General features: G+C 40.5%; 2 protein-coding genes across 4 annotated transcripts; one reads left to right on the plus strand and one right to left on the minus strand.

Moving 5' to 3' along the window:
- The first annotated feature begins 861 nt into the window (after positions 1-861).
- On the plus strand, positions 862-6,203 carry LOC113508246. Of its 3 annotated transcripts, none has more exons than XR_003402003.1 (5): positions 862-1,070; positions 1,188-1,340; positions 1,785-2,143; positions 2,499-2,597; positions 4,603-6,203. XR_003402003.1 is itself a non-coding variant. In XM_026891201.1 (5 exons), exons 2-5 carry the CDS (start codon positions 2,087-2,089, stop codon positions 5,243-5,245), a joined length of 381 nt encoding a protein of 126 aa, XP_026747002.1. In that variant the 5' UTR covers positions 862-1,340; positions 1,785-2,086; the 3' UTR covers positions 5,246-6,203. The 3 variants fall into 3 exon arrangements, 2 of the variants coding, with proteins under 2 accessions (XP_026747002.1, XP_026747003.1); XM_026891201.1 differs by having other exon boundaries at positions 862-1,340; positions 4,603-4,718; positions 5,137-6,203; XM_026891202.1 differs by lacking the exons at positions 862-1,070; positions 1,188-1,340 and having other exon boundaries at positions 1,366-2,143; positions 4,603-4,718; positions 5,137-6,203.
- Positions 6,204-22,038: 15,835 nt separating this feature from the next.
- Positions 22,039-23,864, minus strand: LOC113508244. The gene is made up of 2 exons (XM_026891199.1): positions 22,496-23,864; positions 22,039-22,148 (listed from the first exon to the last, which is right to left on the minus strand). The coding sequence occupies exons 1-2, from the start codon at positions 23,862-23,864 to the stop codon at positions 22,039-22,041; spliced, it is 1,479 nt and encodes a 492-aa protein (XP_026747000.1).
- Positions 23,865-24,866: the final 1,002 nt, after the last annotated feature.

Consider the following 24,866-nt stretch of genomic DNA (forward strand, 5'->3'; position numbering starts at 1 on the left):
GTTCAACGCAATATCAGGACTCGTCGATGCCACCCCACACCTACAATACGGCACTCAGGGTATGTATGCATATCATATATTTATTGTTTTAGACCGATCATTAAAACTAAATGAAATCTGGATAAGATACATTTATGCTAACACCAATGATGCGAAGGCCTTAGGATACAAATTAAGCTTGAACATTATTACATCAAGAAAGTTAGTTTTATAAGAAAATTTATTTTGTTTTTTCTGAAAATTGCTTCTCAAAGTTAGATTAAGCTTACAAGTTTAATATTATCAAATATTTATAGATCTCTTGTCTATAAATATTTGATAATATTAATTGCGTTATAAAAATATATACTAATAACTTTGCCACTGAATTTGGAATTGATTTAATGTTTATTTTTATGTAACATTATAATGTGCTTTCTTATGCGTGCAAAATAAAACAAACGAAATATTGCTTGACTATATCACCTTGCAAGTGCAATTTCAAACTGTAATGCTCGTTGAATTAAATTCCTACGACTTATACTGTAGTATGCAACAAGATATAATATTACATATTTTGTTGCATACTACAATATACTTTTAAATCAAGGATCGCTAAACTACGTACCATTATGTTCATTGTTATGAATACGCTCGTCTAAGTCATTTGATAATATTAATTTAATTTGTGGTATAGTACTGGTAAAATTTCAAACAATTCGCAATGTTGGATAACGCCTTACTCATTGACGATATATATAACACACGCCTCTCAACCTGTTATGAACTCGTCAACCCCGAACTCTGTAAAGAATATCTTGATGTTCCCCACAAAAAATAAAAATTTCGATGAAACCTAGCATGAAACAATTTCATTTTAACTACTGTGAAATATATTTTTTTTACGAAATGGCTTACAACTCTCTCGCTATACTCAGAACAACCTTTTTCTACCCGAACAATATTGTGGTTATGGTCGTTTCTTTACCAGGTTATATTGTTTCATCCCGTACGGCGTCATCACTCAGTCCATCTGGGACTACATCATGCCTGCTTGGATGGAAGCCATCTGTACTGATGTGCCTGAAAAAGTAAGACATTAAATTTTTTCAGGTGTTATATTCCAAATCCGAATTTAATGACTTAATATTATTTATGAGAAATACTTTCTTATACGGCATTTACAACATTTTTTATTTATTTTATAGGAACTAATGCAGTTAAAAGTTCCATTAGGCAAGATCTTGGAACCGGAAGGTGCGATGGCGGGAGTGGATGAGAAGAACCTGTAGAAGTTCGCGGTGTTGAAGGTCAACACGCCCACCCCTGATAGTGTACTCCCGGTCCTCGAGTGGTTCCAGGTAAGAGATTTAATTGTGTATTCTCATTGAATAGAAACATGAAAATGACAATTTGGAAGCATGACGATTTGTCTGCTCCTAAATTAATGCAGATGTGTGACATTGTCTAAACGGGCACGTTTTAAAATTACTCGTGCATTAGTAGGTAGGCCTTTTCACACTTTATTTTGCCAAAATAGGTTATACTTCTAGTGAATAAGCTTCTTTCATCAAAGTACTCCTCCAGATTTAGGTTGAATTGAAGAGTATCGGACTCACCTACTAAAAACACACATGTTCCTTATTTTGCCCTTTGTGTACCGGGGCCCTGGTAACCCTTTCCGATAATTCCGGCAAAATTACTTGAATCCCTTTGAAAAGACTTGTCTGGACTAGTATTTATAGTAAATTGATAAAAACTACCTTCAAGTGTCCTTTGTGTGTATAATATCATCTTCTTTGCAGACAATATCGATGCTGGACGTGAAGATCCCACTTTCTCAACTCTTCAATCTATTCAGCCACTGTATTGTCAACATACCTGAAAAGATATTTAAACCACCCACAGGTATGTTGAATACTCAAATTCATGTACTTGTCTGTAACGGAAATCCATGAACGAAACCAGTGATATACGCTTAATCAAATATAAACTTATACTAGTCATAGAAATACTTATATTTTGTCGTTTTTTTTTTTTGTGTATAACACTAATACTTGTCACCAAGCCAAGCCAACTGTTGTGAACCAAGCCGAAAGATGACCAGATGAAGCCACAAAATCTAACTTGTTGCATACTCATGCTGGATATACTACTTAAACAGGTCAGTTTCTCACAAAATTAGCTTATAATGTCAGATAGTATAAAAGTTTAATAGTCTTAATAGAACAAAGACTTAAAATATACACTCCTACTATAGTGAACCATACGCGACGGACCGCAGGTTCGATCCCCGCATAAGACAAGCGTTTGTGTAAAATCACAAATGGTTGTTCTAACTTTAATTGTGATTTGCAAGTTTGTAAAACGACTACGACTAGTCGTTTAAAAAAGTGTCAATTTCACTTCTCGAATATTTTTACGATCTTGAATCGGTTTGGATGCCAGTCTGATATTAAGATAACATTATTTTTGTAACCTTCAATGTTTTATTGACATTACCACCGTATTATACACAGATGGAGCTAATTCAACGTCCCATCAACACACAGAACGTGAGCAGTGAAGCGACCAAACTCCTGCGTCTGATGCTCAACTCAAATCAAACCAACACGAGAGTGAGTTTTCTTTCAGAGCGTTTATGTTTCAATAAAATGACTGTAATAGTAACGCTTTGAACTATTGATTATTAATTGCCGAGTTGATTTAAGCAACTTATAACTTATCAGAATTCGGTTTTTATTCGTGCTTTCTTGAAATGAAACTACTTTTACGGATTTTATCGCGGTTTAATTTTAGATTTTAGTTCCCGACGTTTCGAAACCTTTGCAGGTATCATGGTCACGGGCAGACTGAGATGGCGTTCGTCTTGACAGAAGATGTTGCTCGTTCTACCTTCATATTTTAATTAATTATTTGTGGTCCGACCTACGCAGTATGAGCTCACTGTGTCTTGATGTCTTGCAGCGCTGCTCTTGGGTTTGGCCTTGAGTTTATTTATTATTGGATCCCAAGTAGGTGATATCTTCCAGCCATCTTCTCTATTGAAATTAGGGTGTTTTTTAATCTCAATAGCCTCGCGAAACATCCTAGGTAGGAATTTGGATTCTTTAGCGAGGATCTGTGGTTGGTCAAATCTAATATAATGGCTGGAACCTTCAGCATGTTCGGCGACTGCAGACTTCGTTGAGCGGCGGTGTTTGACGTCAGCTATGTGTTCTTTAACGCGGGTCCCTATGCTTCGTTTGGTTTGACCGATGTAAGAGAGGCCGCAGTCACAATCTAGTTTGTATACTCCTGCATCTTGTAGAGGTATGTGACACTTGACAGATGGTAAGGACTGGCTAATCTTCTTGGGCGGCTTGAAGTATGTTTTAATTGAAGCTCGCTTCAGGATGTAACCAATCTTGTCAGTGACTCCTCTGACATATGGTAGTACAGCAGGCAAACGATCAACAGTGGCTGGCTTCACTCGGTTTCTGTGACGGGGCCGTGGAACTTGGAGCTTGTTGTCTCGCAGTACTTGCTTGACGTGTTGAAGCTCAGCGGCAAGGTGTCTGTCATCACAGAGTCCGTGTGCTCTCTGAAACAAAGATTTTCCCACGGTAGCTAACTGTTTAGGGTGGTGGTGAGATTCACCGTTTAAGTACCTATCTGTATGGGTCTTCTTTCGATACACGGTGTGACTTATGGTCTGATCAGGATTCCTTTTAACTAATATGTCTAAGAAGGCAAGAGATTTATTATCCTCCAACTCCATAGTGAATTGAATTTTGTTATTGATGGAGTTGAGATGTTTTAAAAATGCATTTACTTGACTAGATGGTAAAACTGTGAAAAGTATCATCTACGTACCGTTTGTAGAACCTGGGAGTGAAAGGAGCTGTTTTTAAGGCTGTCTCCTCGAAGTCTTCCATGAATATATCGGCGACTACAGGGGATACAGGCGAGCCCATCGCTACACCATCTACTTGTACATAGAATTTATTGTTCCACAGTAGGTAGCCAGATGTGAGGCAGTGCTGGAGAAGTTCTGCATATTCTAGAGGTAGGTTGTTCTCTGCTAGCTTCTTGGAAACAATTTCAATACAATTATCCTCGCTAAAGAATCCAAATTCCTACCTAGGATGTTTCGCGAGGCTATTGAGATTAAAAAAACACCCTAATTTCAATAGAGAAGATGGCTGGAAGATATCACCTACTTGGGATCCAATAATAAATAAACTCAAGGCCAAACCCAAGAGCAGCGCTGCAAGACATCAAGACACAGTGAGCTCATACTGCGTAGGTCGGACCACAAATAATTAATTAAAATATGAAGGTAGAACGAGCAACATCTTCTGTCAAGACGAACGCCATCTCAGTCTGCCCGTGACCATGATACCTGCAAAGGTTTCGAAACGTCGGGAACTAAAATCTAAAATTAAACCGCGATAAAATCCGTAAAAGTAGTTTCATTTCAATGTCTAACATTCGCGTAAACCTAAGAAACCACTTCGTGCTTTCTTTTGACTTAATGTTTTGTCTTTAATGTATAAATACAATTGTATAATTACACGCTCAACATAACACTAAACCTCAAAGATTCATAAGTATACCCATTTCGTCATATATTTTGTTCAGTGCTGCTGCGGCGCGGGCAGCGCGCGCGTGACGTGGCCAGCACGCACTCGTTGGCCGCGCTCGAGCCACACGGCAGGAGACACTGGCTCATGGCGCTACTGGTCGTGCTGTAAAAGGTAATATAACTTCAATATTTCTACTTAACATGCCTGAAAAGTCCCCAAGTCAAAAGGAGAAAATTGGTCGTGCAGAATGAGATTTGAAATCTTTTGGTTCTTACGGGATCCAGTTTCTAATTACGAGTCTTCAAAAGAACAGGGTTTCTATGTTACTCAAAGTGATAAAGACGTTCGAAATCCGAGCGGGAACAAAATGATATATGTAAAGTCGTTACGCCAATCAATGTTTTTGGAACGTATCGACGTAATTGTATTTTATTTTTTTTTTCTTTTTAGTTTTCTTTTTACATTGCTATAATTTATTTTCCTAGTTTAAAAGCTTTCTTTCTACATTGCTAAACTAAAAGATCAGCAAAATCAAGTATATTTATATAACTCACGAATGCCACAAAAACGCACACCCATCCCACGGCAGTATCACTACGGTAGCGGCAGCGTATGCGCGATGGTGCTGTCCCTCATCCGCGTGGTCCTCAACACTGTGGAGGTGCAGTACCACCAGTACAAAAGAACCCCTCCCATGATCGTCATGCCGCACACCACCAGAACTAAGGGTAAGGTCAAAACTAACTGCTCATATTATTATCTCAAATGCTTCTATGAAATATGTCTTCCCAAATTGTATGAAGTTAAAGTTATTCGGACGTGTGTGCTCATAATGTGATGTTTTTCCCTTTAGTGCATGTGCATTGTGTCGATTCCTACTCTGGCGATGACATCTTCTTGTTTCCGTTACCGTTCACGTTGCTTTGCAAATAACAACACATTTTAATGTTATTAGTTTTCTGAAATGATCAGTCTCATTGATTTAGTGGTCCTAAGAGCAACAACAGTGGTTGCGGTATCCCATTCAAGAAGCTTCCAAAAAAATATGTTAATTAAATAGCTAGAGACGCTGGAAATTAAAAAGATAGGCGGTGTCCACACCCCCGTGCCTCGAAAAGCACGTACAATCATTGTTCCGGCGGCTGACTTCGACTATGAGGGTGATGGCGAAAGCACCTGTCTGCAGGCATGCACAAAAGTAACTGCCGCACAGATGATCCCTGCTGATAGAAACCAGAAAGCGATCAAAATAATTTAGTAGGTAAGCGGCAAAAAAATATAATAGACAAAAAGAAAGCGCTCGCGATTACCCTCGCAAAGGGTACGCTAGTATAAATGAGGCACCTTTCTAGACGTGACTAGCTCGTGATGTATCCGCCACACGCGCTGCACACGACGCACGCGGCTCACACGACGCAGACTGGTCACGCACCGCACGCCGCACACGCGCTGCACGAGGCCTCGCCGCCGCCTGCCGAGCGCACATGCAACGACCAACAAGTTTGTATACATACTCATTACTTATAAACTTCCATCCATATAGGATGCTACTCAAGAAGCCGGAACCTCCCGACTGTGCTGACGTATCGACGGTAAGTTGCCAAGGTAACACGCGGTAACACGTTTTGTAACCTTCGATGCGGTTTAATACTGTAAGTTTTGATAGTTGGTCTATGTAATTTTGGTCTCAATATGCTGTGCGAGTATGCTGCGGCCTTTGTTCCGGGGACAGCACTAATACTAAGAAAAACAATGAAGGTTGTAGTTTCGGACCTAAAGGGTAAAAAAGGAACAATCATGTCTTTTTCGCCATTTTATAGAGAACTCGCACTTGATCGATGTGATATAAATGACTTTGTCACATACTTTCAAATCATGTGCACATAGTCACCCAGGCTTAGAATAAATGTTTGTGGATCCTACTCTAACTCTTGTCTTACTCGGCGATCAAATTCACAGCACGTCGCTGACATAGGTAAATATTGTGGTAACTACACCACAAGACTGTCCTTGCAATGTTACCCGTCACCCAAGGTATTCCAGGTTCCTCAATAACGGCGAAGAAGAATCAAAGAAAACCTAACTACAACTTTGCATATACGTACATAAATTCAATTACCCTACAATATCATTTTTAATATTGTATTGTAATGGAATTTATTCAAGTATGCAAAATTTCGTCTCAAATGGATATCAAGAAGTCATCCTAATTTAGTTTTCAAGATTGAAATACAGAAGTTATAAACATAAACTGTAGTCGCGTGATCAAAAATGTGAATAGGGTGAAGAATGAATAGAGAGAAACAAAATATTGCGACGGAAAGAAGGAACTAAAGGCAGAAGAAGTAGTTCAATATTCACAAGGAAAGGGATGACATCTCACTGTTGACATCGGGCGGACAATGGATCAAGAAATCACAGGCGCTTTTAGCGGGTGAGTAATTATTTCTTGACATGTTTTTACTTAAGTTAGATATCTAACATGTTAATAAAAAAATTGATGATGTGGAGCGACCAAAGAATATTATTATGCACTCCAAATATATTCGAGAAAAAAAATGTTTTTGCTATTTAATTATTAACAAAATTATTCCTAAATTAACTTCTAAAGAAACCGCTACTAATACTCATTTTTTTAGTTTACAATACATTTACTAAAGATGAAAACCTTATTAATATTTCGTACAGAAAATATACCTTATATCCTCCATTTTTGTACTAATACTTCTGTGTATCCATGGGTACCTCACTAGAAGCATGGGATAGACAAGTACATATGGCGGAGTAAGACGTCGGCTATCGACGCCGCGTAGAGTACTCAATAATAGTCACTCAATAATAATAATCAACTTCATTTACGGTTCACCCAAATGTTTTTTTTCCACCTATTCTGATATCGCCGCGACTTCCGATGCGGCGGGATCAGCAACTATTGATATTATTCATAGTTCGCTGTATATAACAAGCTGTTAGCACACATGCTTCCTCTTTACAATGACTATTATTGAAGATTTGCTCCAGCTTTTGGCGGGTGAGTAGATATCTGTAGAGATTCCTTGATTCACATTTAATTTTCATACGATGCAGAGCGAACAAAATAAGAAAAATCCGCTCAAAATTTAATAGGATCTTTAGCATAATGCGCATTTTATGGCCCAGAACCGGAAATGATTATTTTGGTTGAGATTTAATACTAAATTAACCATAACTGTTAACTTTAAATAGTCACGTCTCCAAATGTATCTACTTACTGAACAAAATATTTAAATGTTTTGTTTCGTATAGGGACATTTTCCTTTCATATTTGAGCAAACACATATCTCTATCCACAGGTAACCCGCAAGGAGCTTTGGACAGACGAGGGGAATTGTGGAGGAACCGGATTAACTCTTAGCGGGAGACACATCACGTGGGGACGCACCACCTGGATACTGGTAAGTAGTTAGAGCTTTGCAATAAAACTATTTTACGGATTTTATCGCGGTTTAAGTCTGCCCGTGACCATGATACCTGCAAAGGTGTCGAAACGTCGGGAACTAAAATAAAAATTAAACCGCGATAAAATCCGTAAGAGTAGTTTCATTTCAATGTCTAACATTCGCGTAAACCTAAGAAACCACTAGTTCGAGCTTTTCTGAGATAAAATGATTGCTTTCGACATTTGTCATTCCCATAGAGAAAACCCGATAAGAAACTCCATAAAATAATTTGCTAATGGAATTGATCAATGAAGGAAAACATCCTGAGGAAATTAGCAGACATAGGAGTAAACTAAATCAAAAGCCATCGGGGGGCTTAACAACTCTCTCACCAGGTTGTACATCAACCATACAAAGAGAAGAGCAATTATATAAATACGTGGATAGAACACGCGTCGAACCGCAGGATAGAGGACAAAGGACATTTCGCCCTAAAAGTTATAGAAAATAGAGGCTAAGCTGACGCTATTGGTGCATTTACAGCACAAATATTGACTTTACTTAGATAATTAATTATACAAAAAATAAGGAACTTTACATCCAAATAGTATATAGGCACGACCCTATAACAAGAAAATAAATTAAGCCCGTACAGGAATCTAAAGAGCCAATAATTAAGTAGATATGTAATTACGTAATAAGAGATAAAGTTAAAGTGTAAGTTACATAAAAGGGGCTGCTGTAGCCATGAATTTAATCCCCTAGTCTCGGGGGTCAATTTTTTATGGTGGCCCATTGGTTTTGTTGAGAGTCCAAAACCGGGCAAGTACCAATATGGCATCTTCAATGTCACACGCACTGTCTTAGGTCTCCTGAGACACCAACAAATACGCAGGATCTATTGGTTGAGGTCGCTAAAGCATCGATTATGGGTTATATAATACTTCTTAATAGGGCAACTAGTGTACAGGGAAAAAGTGTTGTCATATTTTGCATTGAAGCTTCAGCTGTTTCTATTTGGACCTCCCCAATAAAGAAAGAGAGATTAGGAGAACTTAGAAAACGAAAAGAAGGTTACGTTATAGAGCCTTTGCACACGGCGTATTTTTAACACGCCGACGACGCGCGTTGTACGCAACTAGGACGCTTAGCAAACGCAGGGCCGTCGAGGCGCTGTGACCTTTGCACACGATGCTCGCGCTTGTATCGCTACAAACGCGCAGATAACTCGATACGAACGCGCTGTGAGCGCGCATTTCTAGCGATACATAAAGACATCCACATCGAATGGCTCCATTTTTCGTTAGCGAAATAAGTGTCGTTCACAACTAATTAGAACTACAACTGGAGTATGCTACGCAAAGCTCGGCCGGCGTGTGCGCATCCCTCCTCCACACCCCTTTCTTTGCAGCCTCGGCTGTTTTAAGCGCGTTCCACGTGCGTTTGTATCGAGTTATCGACAAACGCGCTATGAAGCGTGTTACGCGCTGCCACATAAGGAGAATCGCCGAAACAGCACCCAATAGTTATCGACGACATTAAAGATTGCAAGATCAAAACATCACGCGACGCGGAAAACCGCCATGCTTACTATGCAGTTCATGACACGATCTATGTTTTCTTAATTAATAAAAATTACTAAACTACCAATCCATATTCATACTTCGAATAGGCATTTAGGCTAATTAGAATATAGTTAATTGTAAAAGTATTTTTTTATATTTAATTAAATTATATATATATTATCATTTTTTTTCGCTCCTCCGATCGCAGCTAACGTAATTGGCGCAGTCCTAGTCGGTAGGATATTCGCGGGCCAGTTCGCGAGCTTAGGGATCTCTAATATCGATATCCTACGTACGCAAGTCGCCCAGGCGGCTATCAAGCCCCGTCACCGAATATCCGAATCTACGGTCCAGCTGAAGTTCCGGAGGAAGGATCCAGACATCGATTCACCAGAGAACCAGATGATGTATATTTAAGTACGCTTGGAATTACTCTAGTGTTGCTTCCTTTTGTTCCTAAGTTTTCCTTAATTTTCTTTGAAGATTTTTCATCCCAAAAACCCAAAGTCTAGGGAGCCTACATCGCGTACGGCTCGCTGGAATACTATATATATTAATAGAGATTTAGATAGCTGTAGTTCAGATAATAGTGCTAGAATGGCGCAAGACGCAGATACAATTTATAAGATCCTTCTTATGGTCCCAGAATTTGACGGGAACCTTAATATATAAACAAGATTTATCTCAATTTGTGACCAGATTGTTGCTAAGTATATTACTACCGTCCCCAGCAATGAATTAAATAACTTATTTTTATTAAACGGTATCCTGAATAAAATAAAACGATCCGCCGCTTGTACTATAAACTCGAACGGTATACCTTATAACTGGCAGGGCATGAGAACAGCACTGACTAATAATTTTTCTGATCAACGCTACGAAACAGCGCTGTACAAAGACCTCTCACTATCTACGCAGGGTAATAGAACTCAGGATTTTACGAACATTGCCAAACCTTATTTAGTACGATAATCACATATGTAACATTACATGAACCAATTCTGACTACAATTGAAGCGAAACGTGCTTTGTATAAAAAAGTTACTATGTAGGCTTTCGTTAAGGGCTTAAAGGAGCCATTAGGGTCCTGTATCCGCTGCATGCGACCGGACAGTATAGAGAAGGCTCTTGAATATGTTCAAGAGGAATTAAATGTGATTTATCTGCAGGAACGGAGTGATATTCAGAAACCATCTAGTAGCAACATGGTAGCCTGTATGCCTTCACGGCCCCAACACTTTTCAGGTCCTATTCCAAATTGGCCTTCTCCTGTAGGAATCAAACCCACTCAGCCACCACCTCAACCATTTAGATTTGGACCTAATATGAATCACCAATCGCAATATCGTATGCCTGACATACCGACGCGTACACAGCAAATATTCCGCGCTTTACCACAGTCTTATAACCCACGTAGTAACGTACATAAATTGCCACCTAGACATAATGCACCACAAAATCATGAACCTAAACCCATGAGTAGTGTGCAACATTTCACACCTAAGCCTATGTTACTTGATTGGCGTAAATCAGGCAATCCACCGCCAAATAATTATTTTAAAACTCGAGAAATTAACATGAATGAATGCACATTGTCTGACGAATCATATTAACCGACGGAGTATTATTACGAGCCCGAGTATTACAATGCTGACTTTAATTATTACGACTATGATTCATACACTCCATTAGAGTGCAACTATGAACCAATGCATAGTACAAATATCAATTTAGAGAGCGAGTTTCAATCACAACCTGTTCCTAGCCACTCTGACCAGGATTTTAAAATGGGACGCAATTTAAAAAAGCCAAAATAGAATTAAATCTTCAAATGCAGCGACAGTTGCCATACATATTAAAAGCAAATCCACAATTGAAACTATTAATTGATACTGGCGCAAACCAGTCCTTTATTAGGCAGTGGAAAAATATTATCCACTTAATTATGACCCCTTCGAGGTTACCGAGGTTCGAGGCGACCAGTAGGAATGATTACTCCATAACTATACCGTGCTTCGAAGAATTCAATGATCCAGATAATATTAAGTTATTCGGATATCGTTTCCACGACTATTTCGACGATTTAATAGGTTTAGATTTGCTAAAAAGATTCGAGTCAAAAATAGATTTAAAGGATAAAAGGTTAATAATGCGATCGTCATCTAATCCAATTCGTATGTATAATTCTTATAACGTAAATCTTTACGAAGACAATATGATACCCGCGCAATCCTCAAATTAGTTAAAATTCCTATAGACGCCCCAGACGGTGCAGCCTTTGTTAGCGAACAGACTATATGCAATTGTGTTATTCGCGAATGCATTACTAAAATAAAGAATAATCGAGGATATTTAGAAATAGAGAATCCGACTTGTAATGACACTATAATATCGCTAGACCGACGCGCGAGCGCAAGTTTGTTTAATATTGAATCTGCGTATAACTTTGAACATTATAGTAATAGCCGAATTAAAGACGTTGTATCACGATTACGTACGGATCACTTAAACGAAGAGGAGAAAGCTAACCTTATAGCCCTCTGTTCTAAATATAGTGACGTATTTTACCTGGAAGGCGAAGCGTTAACATTTACCAACCAAATTAAACACCGAATAAAAACTACAGATGAAGTGCCTGTCTATACTAAGAGCTATCGTTACCCTTTCATTCATCACCAAGAAGTTCGTGACCAAGTATCGAAAATGTTAGACCAGGGTATAATAAGACCATCAGATTCTGCGTGGAGCTCACCTATTTGGGTAGTCCCTAAGAAGATAGACGCTTCGGGTAAACAAAAGTGGTGCTTAGTAGTCGATTTTAGGAAGCTTAACGAGAAAACAGTTAACGACAAGTACCCTATCCCCAATATTAACTAACGATGTTTTAGATAAGTTAGGTCGTTGCTAGTACCTTACCACATTGGATCTGGGTAGCGGCTTCTATCAGGTAGAAATGGACCCTCTAGATATTCAAAAAACAGCATTTAATGTTGAGCACGGCCATTTTGAGTTCCTTGGAATGCCCATGGAACTTAAGAATTCCCCTTCTACGTTTCAAAGAGTGATGGACAATGTCCTAAAAGGCCTCCAGAACGAGATCTGCCTCGTTTATTCTTAAATGAAACAACCGAGTGCGTTGGAAAAGACAGACTGACATGTATTTGTTTCATAGACAATTGCATAGATACAGTTAACATAAACTACACTAGATGTCGCTACGGTACACATTTTGATATACGATCAATACCCCCACTATATCAAAATGAAATAACAATTTTTACTTTTGTCGAACTCCCAACAATTCTAGAAATTTATAATGTTTTACAGAATTTAAAGACTTTGTGAGTATGTCAGCTGGCATTAGATCTGTCTGAAGATACTCAATTTTAATTATATTATTTTTAATACATTCTCTACCAAAGTGGAATCTTATGTCTATGTGCTTTGTTCTATTGTGAAATACAGGATTATATAACAACTTGTGTGCACTCTGGTTATCATTAAAAATTACAATAGGTTGCATTAGACCTATGAATTCATTTTGCAAATTCCTAAGGTAAATTGCCTCCTTACAACATTCAGATATGCCAACATACTCTGCTTCGGTACTAGATAAAGTTACATTCTTTTGCTTTTTACTTCCCCAAGATATCAAACCACTAGATAGAGTAAAACAATAGCCTGTATAGGATCTCCTATCTGTGATATCACTACCCCAATCTGCATCCACATAGCCCAATATCTTGTTGTCATCTGTGCCATTATACTTAATACAATAATCTTTAGTTCCCTTTAGGTATCTCAGTATACGTTTAGCATGAGCCCAGTGCTCTTTATTGTAACAATTGTTGAACTGACTTTAGTACACAACAGGATAAGCTATATCGGGTCGGGTAAGTATGGCAAGATATATTAAACATCCAATTAGTTGCTGATAAGGCAAACTTTTATCACAACTTAAATCTTTGTTAATTTTAATCCACACTCCATTGGTGTATCTACTGGTTTACAGTCAACCATATTAAATTTTTGTAACAACTGCTCAATATAATCACATTGATCTTAAGTTAAAATCTTATTACATTTATCATAATGAACTGACATACCAAGACACTGTCTAATTTGACCCAGGTCTTTAATTTTAAACTGAGATTCCAAAATATACTTTAAATTATTCGTTTCATCACTACTATTTGAAAACACAAAAAAAACATCTACGTATAATGCAATTATGGTCATACTTCTACCATCCTTTTTAGTATACAAACAAGATTCACATTTCGACTTTGAATAACCATTTTCAGTTAAGCACATATCTACTTTATTATACCACATTCTTGATGATTGCTTCAATCCATAAATAGCCTTTTTCAATTTCAAAACTTTTTCTGAATCTGGGCAGTTAAACCCTTCAGGCATTTGCATTTAAATATTTTCATTTAAATCACCATTCAAGAATGCAGTACACACATCTAAATGTGTTATGTCAAGTCCAAGTTTTACAGAAATAGCAAGCAATAATCTGAGAGAACTGTATCTTACTACAGGCGAGAAAGTCTCAACATAGTCAATACCAGGTTGCTGGGTAAACCCTTTAGCCACTAACCTTGCACGGTAACGGACTTTACCACTACACTCAAGCTTTTTCTTAAGTACCCACTTACACTGCACAATAGTAGAGTTATCAGGAACATTGACTACCTCCCAGGCACCACTTTGTTCGAAGCACTCCAGCTCCTCCTGTACTGCCTGCAGCCACTGGTCTCTCTCAGGCCCTTTCAGTGCTTGCTTGAGTGTGAGACCTGTTCCACTATCCATTTCTGTGTAGCAGAGACCACCAAAACCAAATCTGTCTGGTGCACGACGTTCTCTGACAGGTCTATCAGGCTTATAACTACTACTGCGTGTGTCTACACAATCTCATAATCACTTGGTACATAATCTGAAAACTCTGTAGATGTATCCTCCTTTGCTTCTTCTGTCAATGTACAATCTGAGTCCCCCACTGAATCCTGCAGAATCTGGGTGTCTCCTGATGTTTTATCCATCTCAGACTCATTTTTGTTCTCTTCAGACGTAATATCCATCATAACCAACTGTTTCTCCATGATAATTACATCTCTACTTGTGAAAATTCTTTTCTCTTTTGGATCATACAATCTGTAGCCTTTAATATTATCAGGATATCCAAGTAGTATACATTCAATGGACTTTCTGTCCCATTTGGACCTTTTCTCTTTGTTGACATGGACCATGATAGGAGATCCAAAATCCTTACGTTGCTCAGATCTGGCTTAACACCTGTCCATAATTCATATGGTGTTTTGCCATCTAAAACTGAAGAAACAATCCGATTATGTAAGTATACAGCCGTATTGCAAGCCTCCGCCCAGAACTTCTTGTCCAGATCAGCGTCATAAAGCATGCACTTAGCCTTTTCAATAACCGTTCTATTCATTCTTTCACATAATCCGTTTTGTTGAGGTGTATAAGGGTTGGATTTTGGTGCACTATTCCGAATTTCTTCAAGTAATCATCAAACGCTGTATTACAAAATTCCTTCCCGTTGTCAGTTCTGAAGGTTTTCACTTTTCTATTAGTTTGGTTTTCTGCCAATGCCTTGAATTCCTTAAAGTATTTCAACGCTTCATTCTTATGTTTTAGAAAGTAAATGAAGGTCATCCGGCTGAAGTCATCGACAAACAATAGAAAGTAGGATGCGCCTCCCAGTGAAGTTGCCTCCGTTGGCCCACAAAGGTCACTATGTACGACATTTAGCAATTCTGTACTCCTTGTGTCACTACTTGTAAAAGGTAATCTACACTGCTTACCTTCACAGCATATCTTACAGGTTGATTTACTTATGGTGAAATTCTCATCATAACTCATTCCCTCAATTGTATTTTTGGTTTTCCTTAAACTATCACTGTACAGGTGGCCTAATCTGCGATGCCAAGTAAGATCCGAAGTAGTCACTGCAGCAACCAAACATTCTTTTAGATTCAGTTTATAAACACCATTTGTCAATGAAGCAGTAGCAACCAGTTCACGTTTTCTATTGTAAATATGACAACTGTTGTCCGTAAAATGCACCTTGTTGCCATTTTGAATCAATCTGCTTACTGATATAAGGTTTGTTGTCAAGTTTGGTACACAGTAAACATCTTCAATGTTTATTTCAAATTCACTGCCTTCAACTGAGGTTACAATCTTAACATCGCCAGCACACGTAACGCAAACAGTTTCTTGATTTGCAACCATTATTTCTTGTTGAACTTTCCGATATCTACTAGTGATCCAATCTACATTGGCAGTTAAATGCACACTAGCACCGGAATCAATATACCAGTCAGTTTTGTTGAAACTGCCGCTTAAGAATACAGCTGAGAACGCATTAGTCTGCTTACGGTCTGCATTTTTGTTGAACTTGGGATTATTCTGGCACTGTGATCGATAATATCCAGTTTGTTTACATCGATAACATCTGACACTGACAGTTTTCGAATTGACGTTTTCATTTTGGTATTTGACGCCATCTTTGCCAGTACTGCCACTCATAGACGCACTTGATATCGACTTGTTCTGTTGGTATTTCCTTGACACTGCGAGCGCGCCATCCACATTGTCTATACTTCCGGTTTCCATGTCTAGAAGCTTGCTTTTAATGGCGTCCGTTGTTACTTGAATGCCCGAAGGCTCTATCGCCATAATCATGGGAGAGAACTTCTCTGGTAATCCAGCTAGTAGCAGCGAACCAATCCATTCGTCATTTATTGCAAATCCTGTTCCACATAGTTTCTGACCCGTCTCTATTATTTGCGTTACATAGGAGGTCATGGAACTGCAATTCTCCAATCGAATAGATATCAAATTTCGTAAAAGACTGATCCTTCTAGTAAACCCAGAATCATCGAAGAGCGACTTGAGTTTTTCCCACAGCTCCTTTGTAGTTTTAACGGTCTTGATATGAACATATAACGATGAGTCTATAGTGAGTACAAGCTTCGCCTTTGTCTTCGCGTCGTCTGCAGCTGATACAACAACTTCTGTACCACTTTCATCTCGTTCGGTCCTGATACACTTCATCATCCCTTCGAGTATTAAAAAGTTTTCTGCTGCGAACACCCATTCGTCATAGTTCTCACGACCACGCAACTTCGGCACGTTTATAATGTAATTGGCCGCCATTACGACAAAGCGAACGAAACGAGCACCGGCACCCACGTAGCACAATACACTTACAGTACAGTTTTTACGCGGAAACTGGCCGAACCAATTTGGAAATATCGATAAACGATCGAACTGTAACAAATTACTTTCACAATTGGCCGCTCAGAATTAAAGTCTGGGCACATTACCTCTTAAATGAAACAACCGAGTGCGTTGGAAAAGACAGACTGACATGTATTTGTTTCATAGACAATTGCATAGATACAGTTAACATAAACTACACTAGATGTCGCTACGGTACACATTTTGATATACGATCAATATTTATCTTGATGACATCATTATTATCTCAACATCATTGGCTGAACACATAGTTAACCTCGAAAAAGTGTTTCAGAGATTTCGAGAGTCCAATTTTAAGATCCAAATGGACAAATCCGAGTTCCTTAAGTTAGAAACCGCGTATCTCGGACATATAAAAACTAGAGAAGGTATAAAACCAAATCCCGACAAGATTAGTGCAGTAGAAAAGTACTCCATACCAAAAACCCCTAAAGATATCAAGCGATTCCTAGGACTCGTAGGATACTATCGTAAATTTATTCCAGACTTTGCTAAAATAACAAAACCTCTCACTGAGTGTCTAAAGAAGGGTAGGAAAAATAGTTTTAGATTCCGAATATGTCCAAAGCTTTGAAAAATTTAAAACACTACTAACAAACGATCCCATTTTACAATATCCCGATTTTAATAAAGAATTTGTGCTAACAACCGATGCTTCCAATGTAGCCATTGGAGCCGTATTATCCCAAGGTACAGTAGGATCCGACAAACCCGTGTGTTACGCGTCTCGAACCTTGAATGAAAGTGAACTCAACTACAGTACCATAGAAAAGGAGCTTCTCGCAATCGTATGGGCCACCAAGTATTTTAGACCATACTTGTTTGGTCTTAAATTCAAGGTAATATCTGACCATAGAACTTTACAGTGGATGATGAATATCAAAGAGCCAAATTCACGATTAACGAGATAGAGATTAAAGCTTAGCGAATATGATTTTGACGTAATATATAAGAAGGGTAAAAATAACACTAACGCAGACGCCTTGTCTCGAATCGAAAGTCATAATGAAGAGACTAATTCGTTGATACAGGATATCTTCTCCATAATGCCAAGTCCTACGGAGACCCAACCTTCTGCACATTCATCTATTGCAACTGTACATACTAGCCTAGAACACCCCATATTAGAAGTACCGATCACAGATGAACCCCTTAATAAGTTCCACCGTCAGATATGTTTTACGGTAGTAGAGGATGTTAAGCGTAAACTGGCTGTATCGAAGCCATTAGAAACTCATACGCGAATAGCTATTCAGATATCCGCATCTAATTTAGAAAATGACATAATTACCGCCGTCAAGGAATTTGTGAACCCAAAAGTCAAAACAGCTATTTTAATAAATTCACCCCTTGCTATGTACTCAATCATACCAGTAATACAGGAAAATTTCAAAAGTTCATCCATGAACCTTGTATTAGCTAAAACCGAACTGGAAAACGTCAAGGAATATCTCCACCAACAAGAACTAATTCAGCACTACCATGATGGCAAAACAAACCATCGCGGAATTACCGAATGTTACTTAGCTTTATCTAGAAAATATTACTGGCCAAAAATGAAGGACAGCATTACTAAATTTACAAATGAATGCATAATTTGCGGGCATGCTAAGCACGACAGGAGACTTATTAAACCCCAGTTTAATATAGTACCTCCTGCCACAAAACCATTCGAGATACATAGTTCGTATGGATTTATTCACGGTTCACAATGAAAAATATATTGCCTTCATAGATGTTCTTACTAAATACGAACAGGTATATCACCTCAGAGATAGCACTGGAATAAGCATACTTCAATCCCTCCTAAAATTCTGTACCCATCACGGAGTCCCCATAACCTTAGTAACTGACAATGGCACCGAGTTCACCAATCAACTCTTCTCTGAATTTACGCGTCTCCATAAGATAAATCACCATAGAATCTTACCGCATTCACCAAATGATAATAGTAATATTGAACGTTTTTACTCAACCATCCTTGAGCATAGGTATTAGAATTTTAAAGTAACAGCAGATACAGATTTTACAAAATGCAGACCATTCGATTCATTAACAGGACATTTTGATCCCAGAGACATTTTAGACTTAGATCTTACACAACAATTATTACAACAGTACGTTCAAAAGCATAGAGACCAAATGAGCAAAGTTTATCAAATCATTAATGATTCATCCTTAGAAAATAGATCCTCATTGATAGAGAGTAGAAATAAAACCCGTGAGCCCGGAATAGAGTATGTCCCGCAGCAGCAAGTATTCATTAAGAATCCGTCTGCTAGTCGTCAGAAAAGTGCTCCACGGTATACCCAAGATATTGTTCTAGCTGATCTGCCAATTCATATCTACACGTCTAAGAAACGTGGACCTGTTGCCAAGGCAAGATTAAAAAGGGGCCCTAAGATCCCTAACTTGTTGTAGGATTCTACTTTTATGATCGTTCACGGGACGCGGCCAAAGAAGATAAAACTTGAAGGTTTGGCCGATGGACCAGGCTTATTACCGTAAAAACTTGGACCAACAAGAATGATCACGCACCACCATACTTTCCTTCAGTATGTAAACCTGAAGAATATCGAGGACCAAGTTACAATCTTACAAAACCAACTTTTGAACTATCGTAGCCAACTTAGTAATGATACATATGCATTATTCGAGTTCCAGATCAATTATCTTACTGTAAAGATGGGCAAAATAGAGAATCAATTAAAATCTTTAGAAACTGATCGAGCTAGAAGTTACTTTTAAACAGTACATATATGACAGGTTACTTGATCCATTACGTAAAGTTCGGACAATTACTAAGTGCTAGCTGTTGCCCGCGACTTCGTCCCCGTGGGTAGAAGATATAAGTTATGATTAAGGTATACCTGCCCGGTTTTTTTCACAATTTCCATTGTATCTTAGCTCCTATTAGTCACAGCGTGATGGTTTATAGCCTTTTTTTTTTTTATTTAGGCGGGGGAATCCTCATGGACACCCACTCCCTCGGGGAAGGAAATGGGTAGTGTCAGACTTTTACTGACTAAACCTGAACCGCCGTGCTACGTCATCCGCGTTTTTGTGTCGGTGTATGGCAATGCGTTGCAATCCTTCATACACCGACCGCGGGCTTCCACCGGCCAGTAATGTGGGCCGGTAGGTCACTTTCTTGTGTTGTGTGGAGGCCGACGTGTAAAAAGCGTCGGCCTCCTCGCCTCATATTGGGACCGCATCCATAGCACCGAATGTGGCCCCCGCCGTGGGTAATATACTCGGACGACAGACACCCCCGTGCCGTCGCCCAGAACCCTAGTTAGGGCGGGAGAGCGCGCTCAGGCGCGGCTCTGCGCCGCCCCACTCGACGTTGGCGTATGGCGGGCGCGCTGGGGTCAGTTTCCCGAACACGCTCCGCCGCCTCCTTCTGTGACATCACTGTTTCACAGAAGGAGGCCAATGCATCCCACGCCGCCCGGCTGCCGATCGCTGCAGCGATGACAGCCGACAACTCGGCGACGTCCACTCCACCCAGCGCAGACACAAGTTCGGCGCGAGTGTGTGAAGTGCGGTGTCATCCGCGTCACCGCACTGATGACACACTGTGGTGACCTCTCTTCGGGCCACCCGAAACAGGTAGTGCCCGAAGGCACCGTGTCCGGTCAGCATCTGCGTGAGGCGGTACGTCAAAACACCGTACCGCCTCTCCACCCACTGTTGGAGATGTGGGCGGATTGCCTCCACCGTAGCCCGCCCCGCCGTCGGATTGGCGAGCCTTAGTTCCCAATTTCGGAATGCGACGAAGCGGGCTTGTCTGCGCCAGGTCTCACGCTGCCCCGGCGAGGGTTCGATGCCCCGAATGATGGTTTATAGCCTAAAGCTTTCCTCGATGAATAGTCTATTCAACACAAAAATATTTTTTCAATTTGGACCAGTAGTTCCTGAGATTAGCGCGTTCAAAAAAACAAACAAACAAACTCTTCAGCTTTATATATTAGTATAGATAGATAAATAGATTATAAGTTAAAATGTAGAGGATTTAAAGAAATAATTAACTAGAATAGAAGACACTCTAGCATTTATCCGTGCATCCAGTACGCACCATCCTATGATAGATATAGATACTCTCATAGGCCTCTCCAAGAGCACGCCACTGAGATCGATTTTCGGCTTCTCGCATCCAGCTCCTGCCAGCCATCTTGTGCAAGTCATCACTCCACCGTGCCTGAGGACGTCCTACACTACGTTTGCCGAAGCGTGGTCTCCACTCTAGAACTCGTTTACCCCAACGGTTATCGGTTCTTCGGCTAATATGGCCAGCCCACTGCCACTTCAGCTTGCTGATTCGGTGGGCTATGTCGATGACCTTGGTTCTCTGACGGATTACCTCATTTCTGATGCGATCCCTCAGAGAAATGCCGAGCATAGCCCTTTCCATAGCCCGCTGAGCGACTTTAAACTTGTGAACCAGCCGTACCGACAGTGTCCACGTTTCGGCTCCGTAAGTCATGACAGGTAGGACGCACTGATTGAAGACTTTTGTCTTTAGGCACTGTGGGATCGACGATGTTAGGACTCGACGTAACTTCCCAAATGCAGCCCAACCCAACTGAATTCTCCTATTCACCTCGTCCTCAAAGTTGTTTCTACCTAACTGCAATGTCTGCCTGAGGTATACATATTTCTGAACAACTTCGAGAACGGCGCCGTGTATCGCAATCGGTTCCGGTAGAACATGTTCATTGAAAATGAACTTGGTTTTGTCCAAGTTCATCCGTAGGCCGATGCGTAGAGAAGATTCAGCCATGCCGTTCAGCATCTGTTGTAGGTCCTGCAGCGTTTCCGCTATGATGACGACATCGTCAGAAAATCGCAAGTGAGAGATGTGTTCGCCATTGATGTTGATGCCGCGTCCTTTCCAGTTCAGCGTCTTGAACATATCCTCCATTGCATTAGTGAACAATTTCGGGGAAATAACATCCCCTTGTCTCACTCCTCGATGCAACGGTATGGGCCTTATTTGCTGATTCTGTACTTGGACGGACATTGTAGCGGCTTCGTAAAGACATCTCATCACTTGGATGTATCGCCAATCTACTTGACAACGCTGCAGGGACTACAGAACAGACCAGATTTCAACCGAGTCAAAGGCCTTCTCATAGTCCACAAATGCTAGACACAGGGGCTGATTATACTCTTCGGTCTTCTGTATAATCTGCCGCACTGTGTGGATGTGGTCTATGGTGCCGTATCCGCTCCGAAACCCAGCCTGCTCCGGTGGTTGGAATTCGTCGAGTCTTCGCGCAAGTCGATTCGTGACCACTCTTGAGAACAGCTTATAGACGTGGCTTAGGAGGGAAATGGGTCGATAGTTCTTCAGCTGGGTTTTGTCTCCCTTTTTGAAGAACAGGACGAAAACACTCCTACTCCACGCCCCTGGAGTTCTCCCTTCAAACAGGACGGCATTAAAAAGCTTTTGGAGCTCCCCTAGTAAGGGGTTTCCGCCTGCTTTTAATAGCTCTGTTGTAATGCCATCCTCGCCAGGGGCTTTTCCATTTTTGAGCTGTCTCAGAGCGATCTCGATTTCGCCACTTGCTGACTTCTGGCAGGTCTTCGGTGAAATGGCGTGTTAATGTGGCTCTGGAATCCTCATATCCGGGATCAGGTCGAGATGCATGCGATGCGTATAACCGGCCATAGAAATTTTCCACTTCCGAAAGGACTACCGGCACCGAAGAAACGACTTCTCCACTTGTTGTGGTCAGCTTTGTCAAGTGGCTTCTTCCAAGAGATTGTACGAACACCTTTGACCCCCGATTCAGCTCAATTGCTCTTTCAATGTCAAGAGTATTGGAGCACCGGAGGTCGCGTCGTACGTGCTTGTTGATCTCTTGGTTTAGAGCCCGCTTAGCTGACGAAGTGACAGGCGGGTTTTCACGTCGTTTCTTCATAAGCCCTAATGTCTCTTCCGAAAGCTTTGATTTCCTGCCCTTACGCTGCACGTTACAGAATCTCGAACCTTCCTCCCTGAGGATCCGAACCACATATTCTTGGTTCTGGTTAACGTCTGTTGTGGTTTCCACGGCGGCAAATCGGTTCTCCAAATTTGACTGGAACGTTTCAGATCCTGTCATGGTTTGGAGCAGTGTTGGTCGGAGCCTGGCCTTCATCAGACGGAAACGTTCGGCCTTGACGTTGATATTCAGAGAGCCTCGGACAAGTCGGTGATCGCTCCCGGTATTAAACCTATTGATCACAGAGACGTCTCTGAATATGTGCTTCTTGTTCGTCATGATGAAGTCAATCTCATTTTTAGTCATAGTGTCGGGGCTTTGCCACGTCCACTTCCTTTGAGGCTGCTTTTTGAAAAAGGAGTTCATCAAAAAGAGCCCCTCGCGTTCGAGGAAGTTGACGAGCATTTGCCCCCTATGATTCCTGCTTCCAAATCCATGGGATCCTACTGCCGATTCGCCGCAAATCTGTACTCCCACTTTAGCGTTAAAGTCCCCCATGACAACGGTGTAATGGGTCTTTGTAGTGAAGTGGAGGGCCCTTGATATATCATCAAACATATCCTCCACTTCATCGTCTGAATGTGTCGAGGTCGGTGCGTACACTTGCACTACCTTGAGGCTATACCTGTCGGTAAGCTTTATGATATGGTACGCTACCCTGTTCGAGACACTAGACACCTCTACAACGTTATCAGCTAGGGACTTATTAACCAGAAACCCAACGCCACCTTGGGATTGTTGGTCTCCCTCTCGGAAGTACATTAGGTGACCTGATTCGAGGGTTATGGTGTCCTCCCCCTCTCTTCGAACTTCACATAACCCTAATATGTGCCACCTAATCTTCCCAAGTTCCACCTCGAGTTGCGCCAGATGCGAGTCAAGCCGTAGCGTGCGGCCGTTGTACGTCGCAAGAGTCAGATTTATTTGGTGGCCTCCCGTAACCCGGAGATTCTTCGCACCCCCTGCCCCGCCGTAACCACGGTCGCCACCGTGACCGGGAATAGCGGGACTGCCGGGAACTAGGGGCCGTGGCTTTTGTGTGCTGCCCATAGAGGTATTTAGCCTACTGCTATCACGCTGGCCAGACGGGTTGATAGAGGGTTTTTTTCCGAGTTTTCCTTCTCTCGCACTGGTGTTCGGTGCATTTTGACTCCATTAGTCGACTTCTACGACACCCACTGGAAGAAGGGGTAGCGACATATGTATTCTTAAGCCGTCGCTACACGGCCCCCTTGGAGAGGCCTATGTCCAGCAGTGGACTGCGATAGGCTGATGATGATGATAGATACTCTCAAGTCCAAGTTAAGTAGGTTGGAAACAATATATAGTAAAGATGAATTATTAAAATTAGAAACAAGAGAATATTATAATGTAATAATGCCAGGATCATATTTTCATGGGAAACAAATAGTTATAACTTTCAAATTTCCTATTATTCACAAAAATATATATAATTTATATAGGTTATCTATCGTACCCAATAGAAGTAGTCAAGCCCTTATCCCAACCTATCCTTTCATAGCAACCAATGAGAATTCTTTCGAGTACATGGAAGCAGAATGCTCGAAGTTCAATGACTGGTATCTCTGTGAAAAGGAAATATCTCCCCAAATACGTACGAGGCCAGACTGTATCCAGGAACTGATCGTAAATCAAGCTCTCAAGGAATCTTGCCAATTCACTCAAGTATTCCTGACGAAAGAAGCGATGGAAAAACTTGATGACCAACATTACATTCTGTCATTTCTTCACCCAACGAAGGTCCAACTATCGTGCGGCAGAGAAGACTACAATGCGTTACAAGGCAGCTACCTCGCTACTATCCTTGTGGACTGTTATCTACGTACAAAGGAGTTAACCATCATCAACGAAAAGGATGAAATACAAGACCACACACAATTACGTTAGCTGCGATCGGAGGAGCGAAAAAAAACCAAAATGATCCTTAAATTAAATTTAATCAAATATAAAAAAAAACTTTTACAATTAACTATATTTTAATTAGCCTAAATGCCTATTCGAAGTATGAATATGGAATGATAGTTTAATCAT

This window comes from Trichoplusia ni, unplaced genomic scaffold (assembly GCF_003590095.1).
Source record: "Trichoplusia ni isolate ovarian cell line Hi5 unplaced genomic scaffold, tn1 tig00004230, whole genome shotgun sequence".
In the NCBI taxonomy this organism is placed as follows: Eukaryota; Metazoa; Arthropoda; class Insecta; order Lepidoptera; family Noctuidae; genus Trichoplusia; species Trichoplusia ni.

Coding starts and splice junctions, on each gene's coding strand:
- LOC113508246 (XM_026891201.1), top strand. CDS start 2,087: ATGAAGCCACAAAATCTAACTTGTTGCATACTCATGCTGGATATACTA. Junction 2,144..2,498: donor TGGATATACTACTTAAACAG/GTCAGTTTCTCA, acceptor TATTATACACAG/ATGGAGCTAATTCAACGTCC. Junction 2,598..4,602: donor CAAATCAAACCAACACGAGA/GTGAGTTTTCTT, acceptor TATTTTGTTCAG/TGCTGCTGCGGCGCGGGCAG.
- LOC113508244 (XM_026891199.1), bottom strand. CDS start 23,864: ATGGGCAGCACACAAAAGCCACGGCCCCTAGTTCCCGGCAGTCCCGCT. Junction 22,149..22,495: donor GGAAGTGGAAAATTTCTATG/GCCGGTTATACG, acceptor TTCCCTCCTAAG/CCACGTCTATAAGCTGTTCT.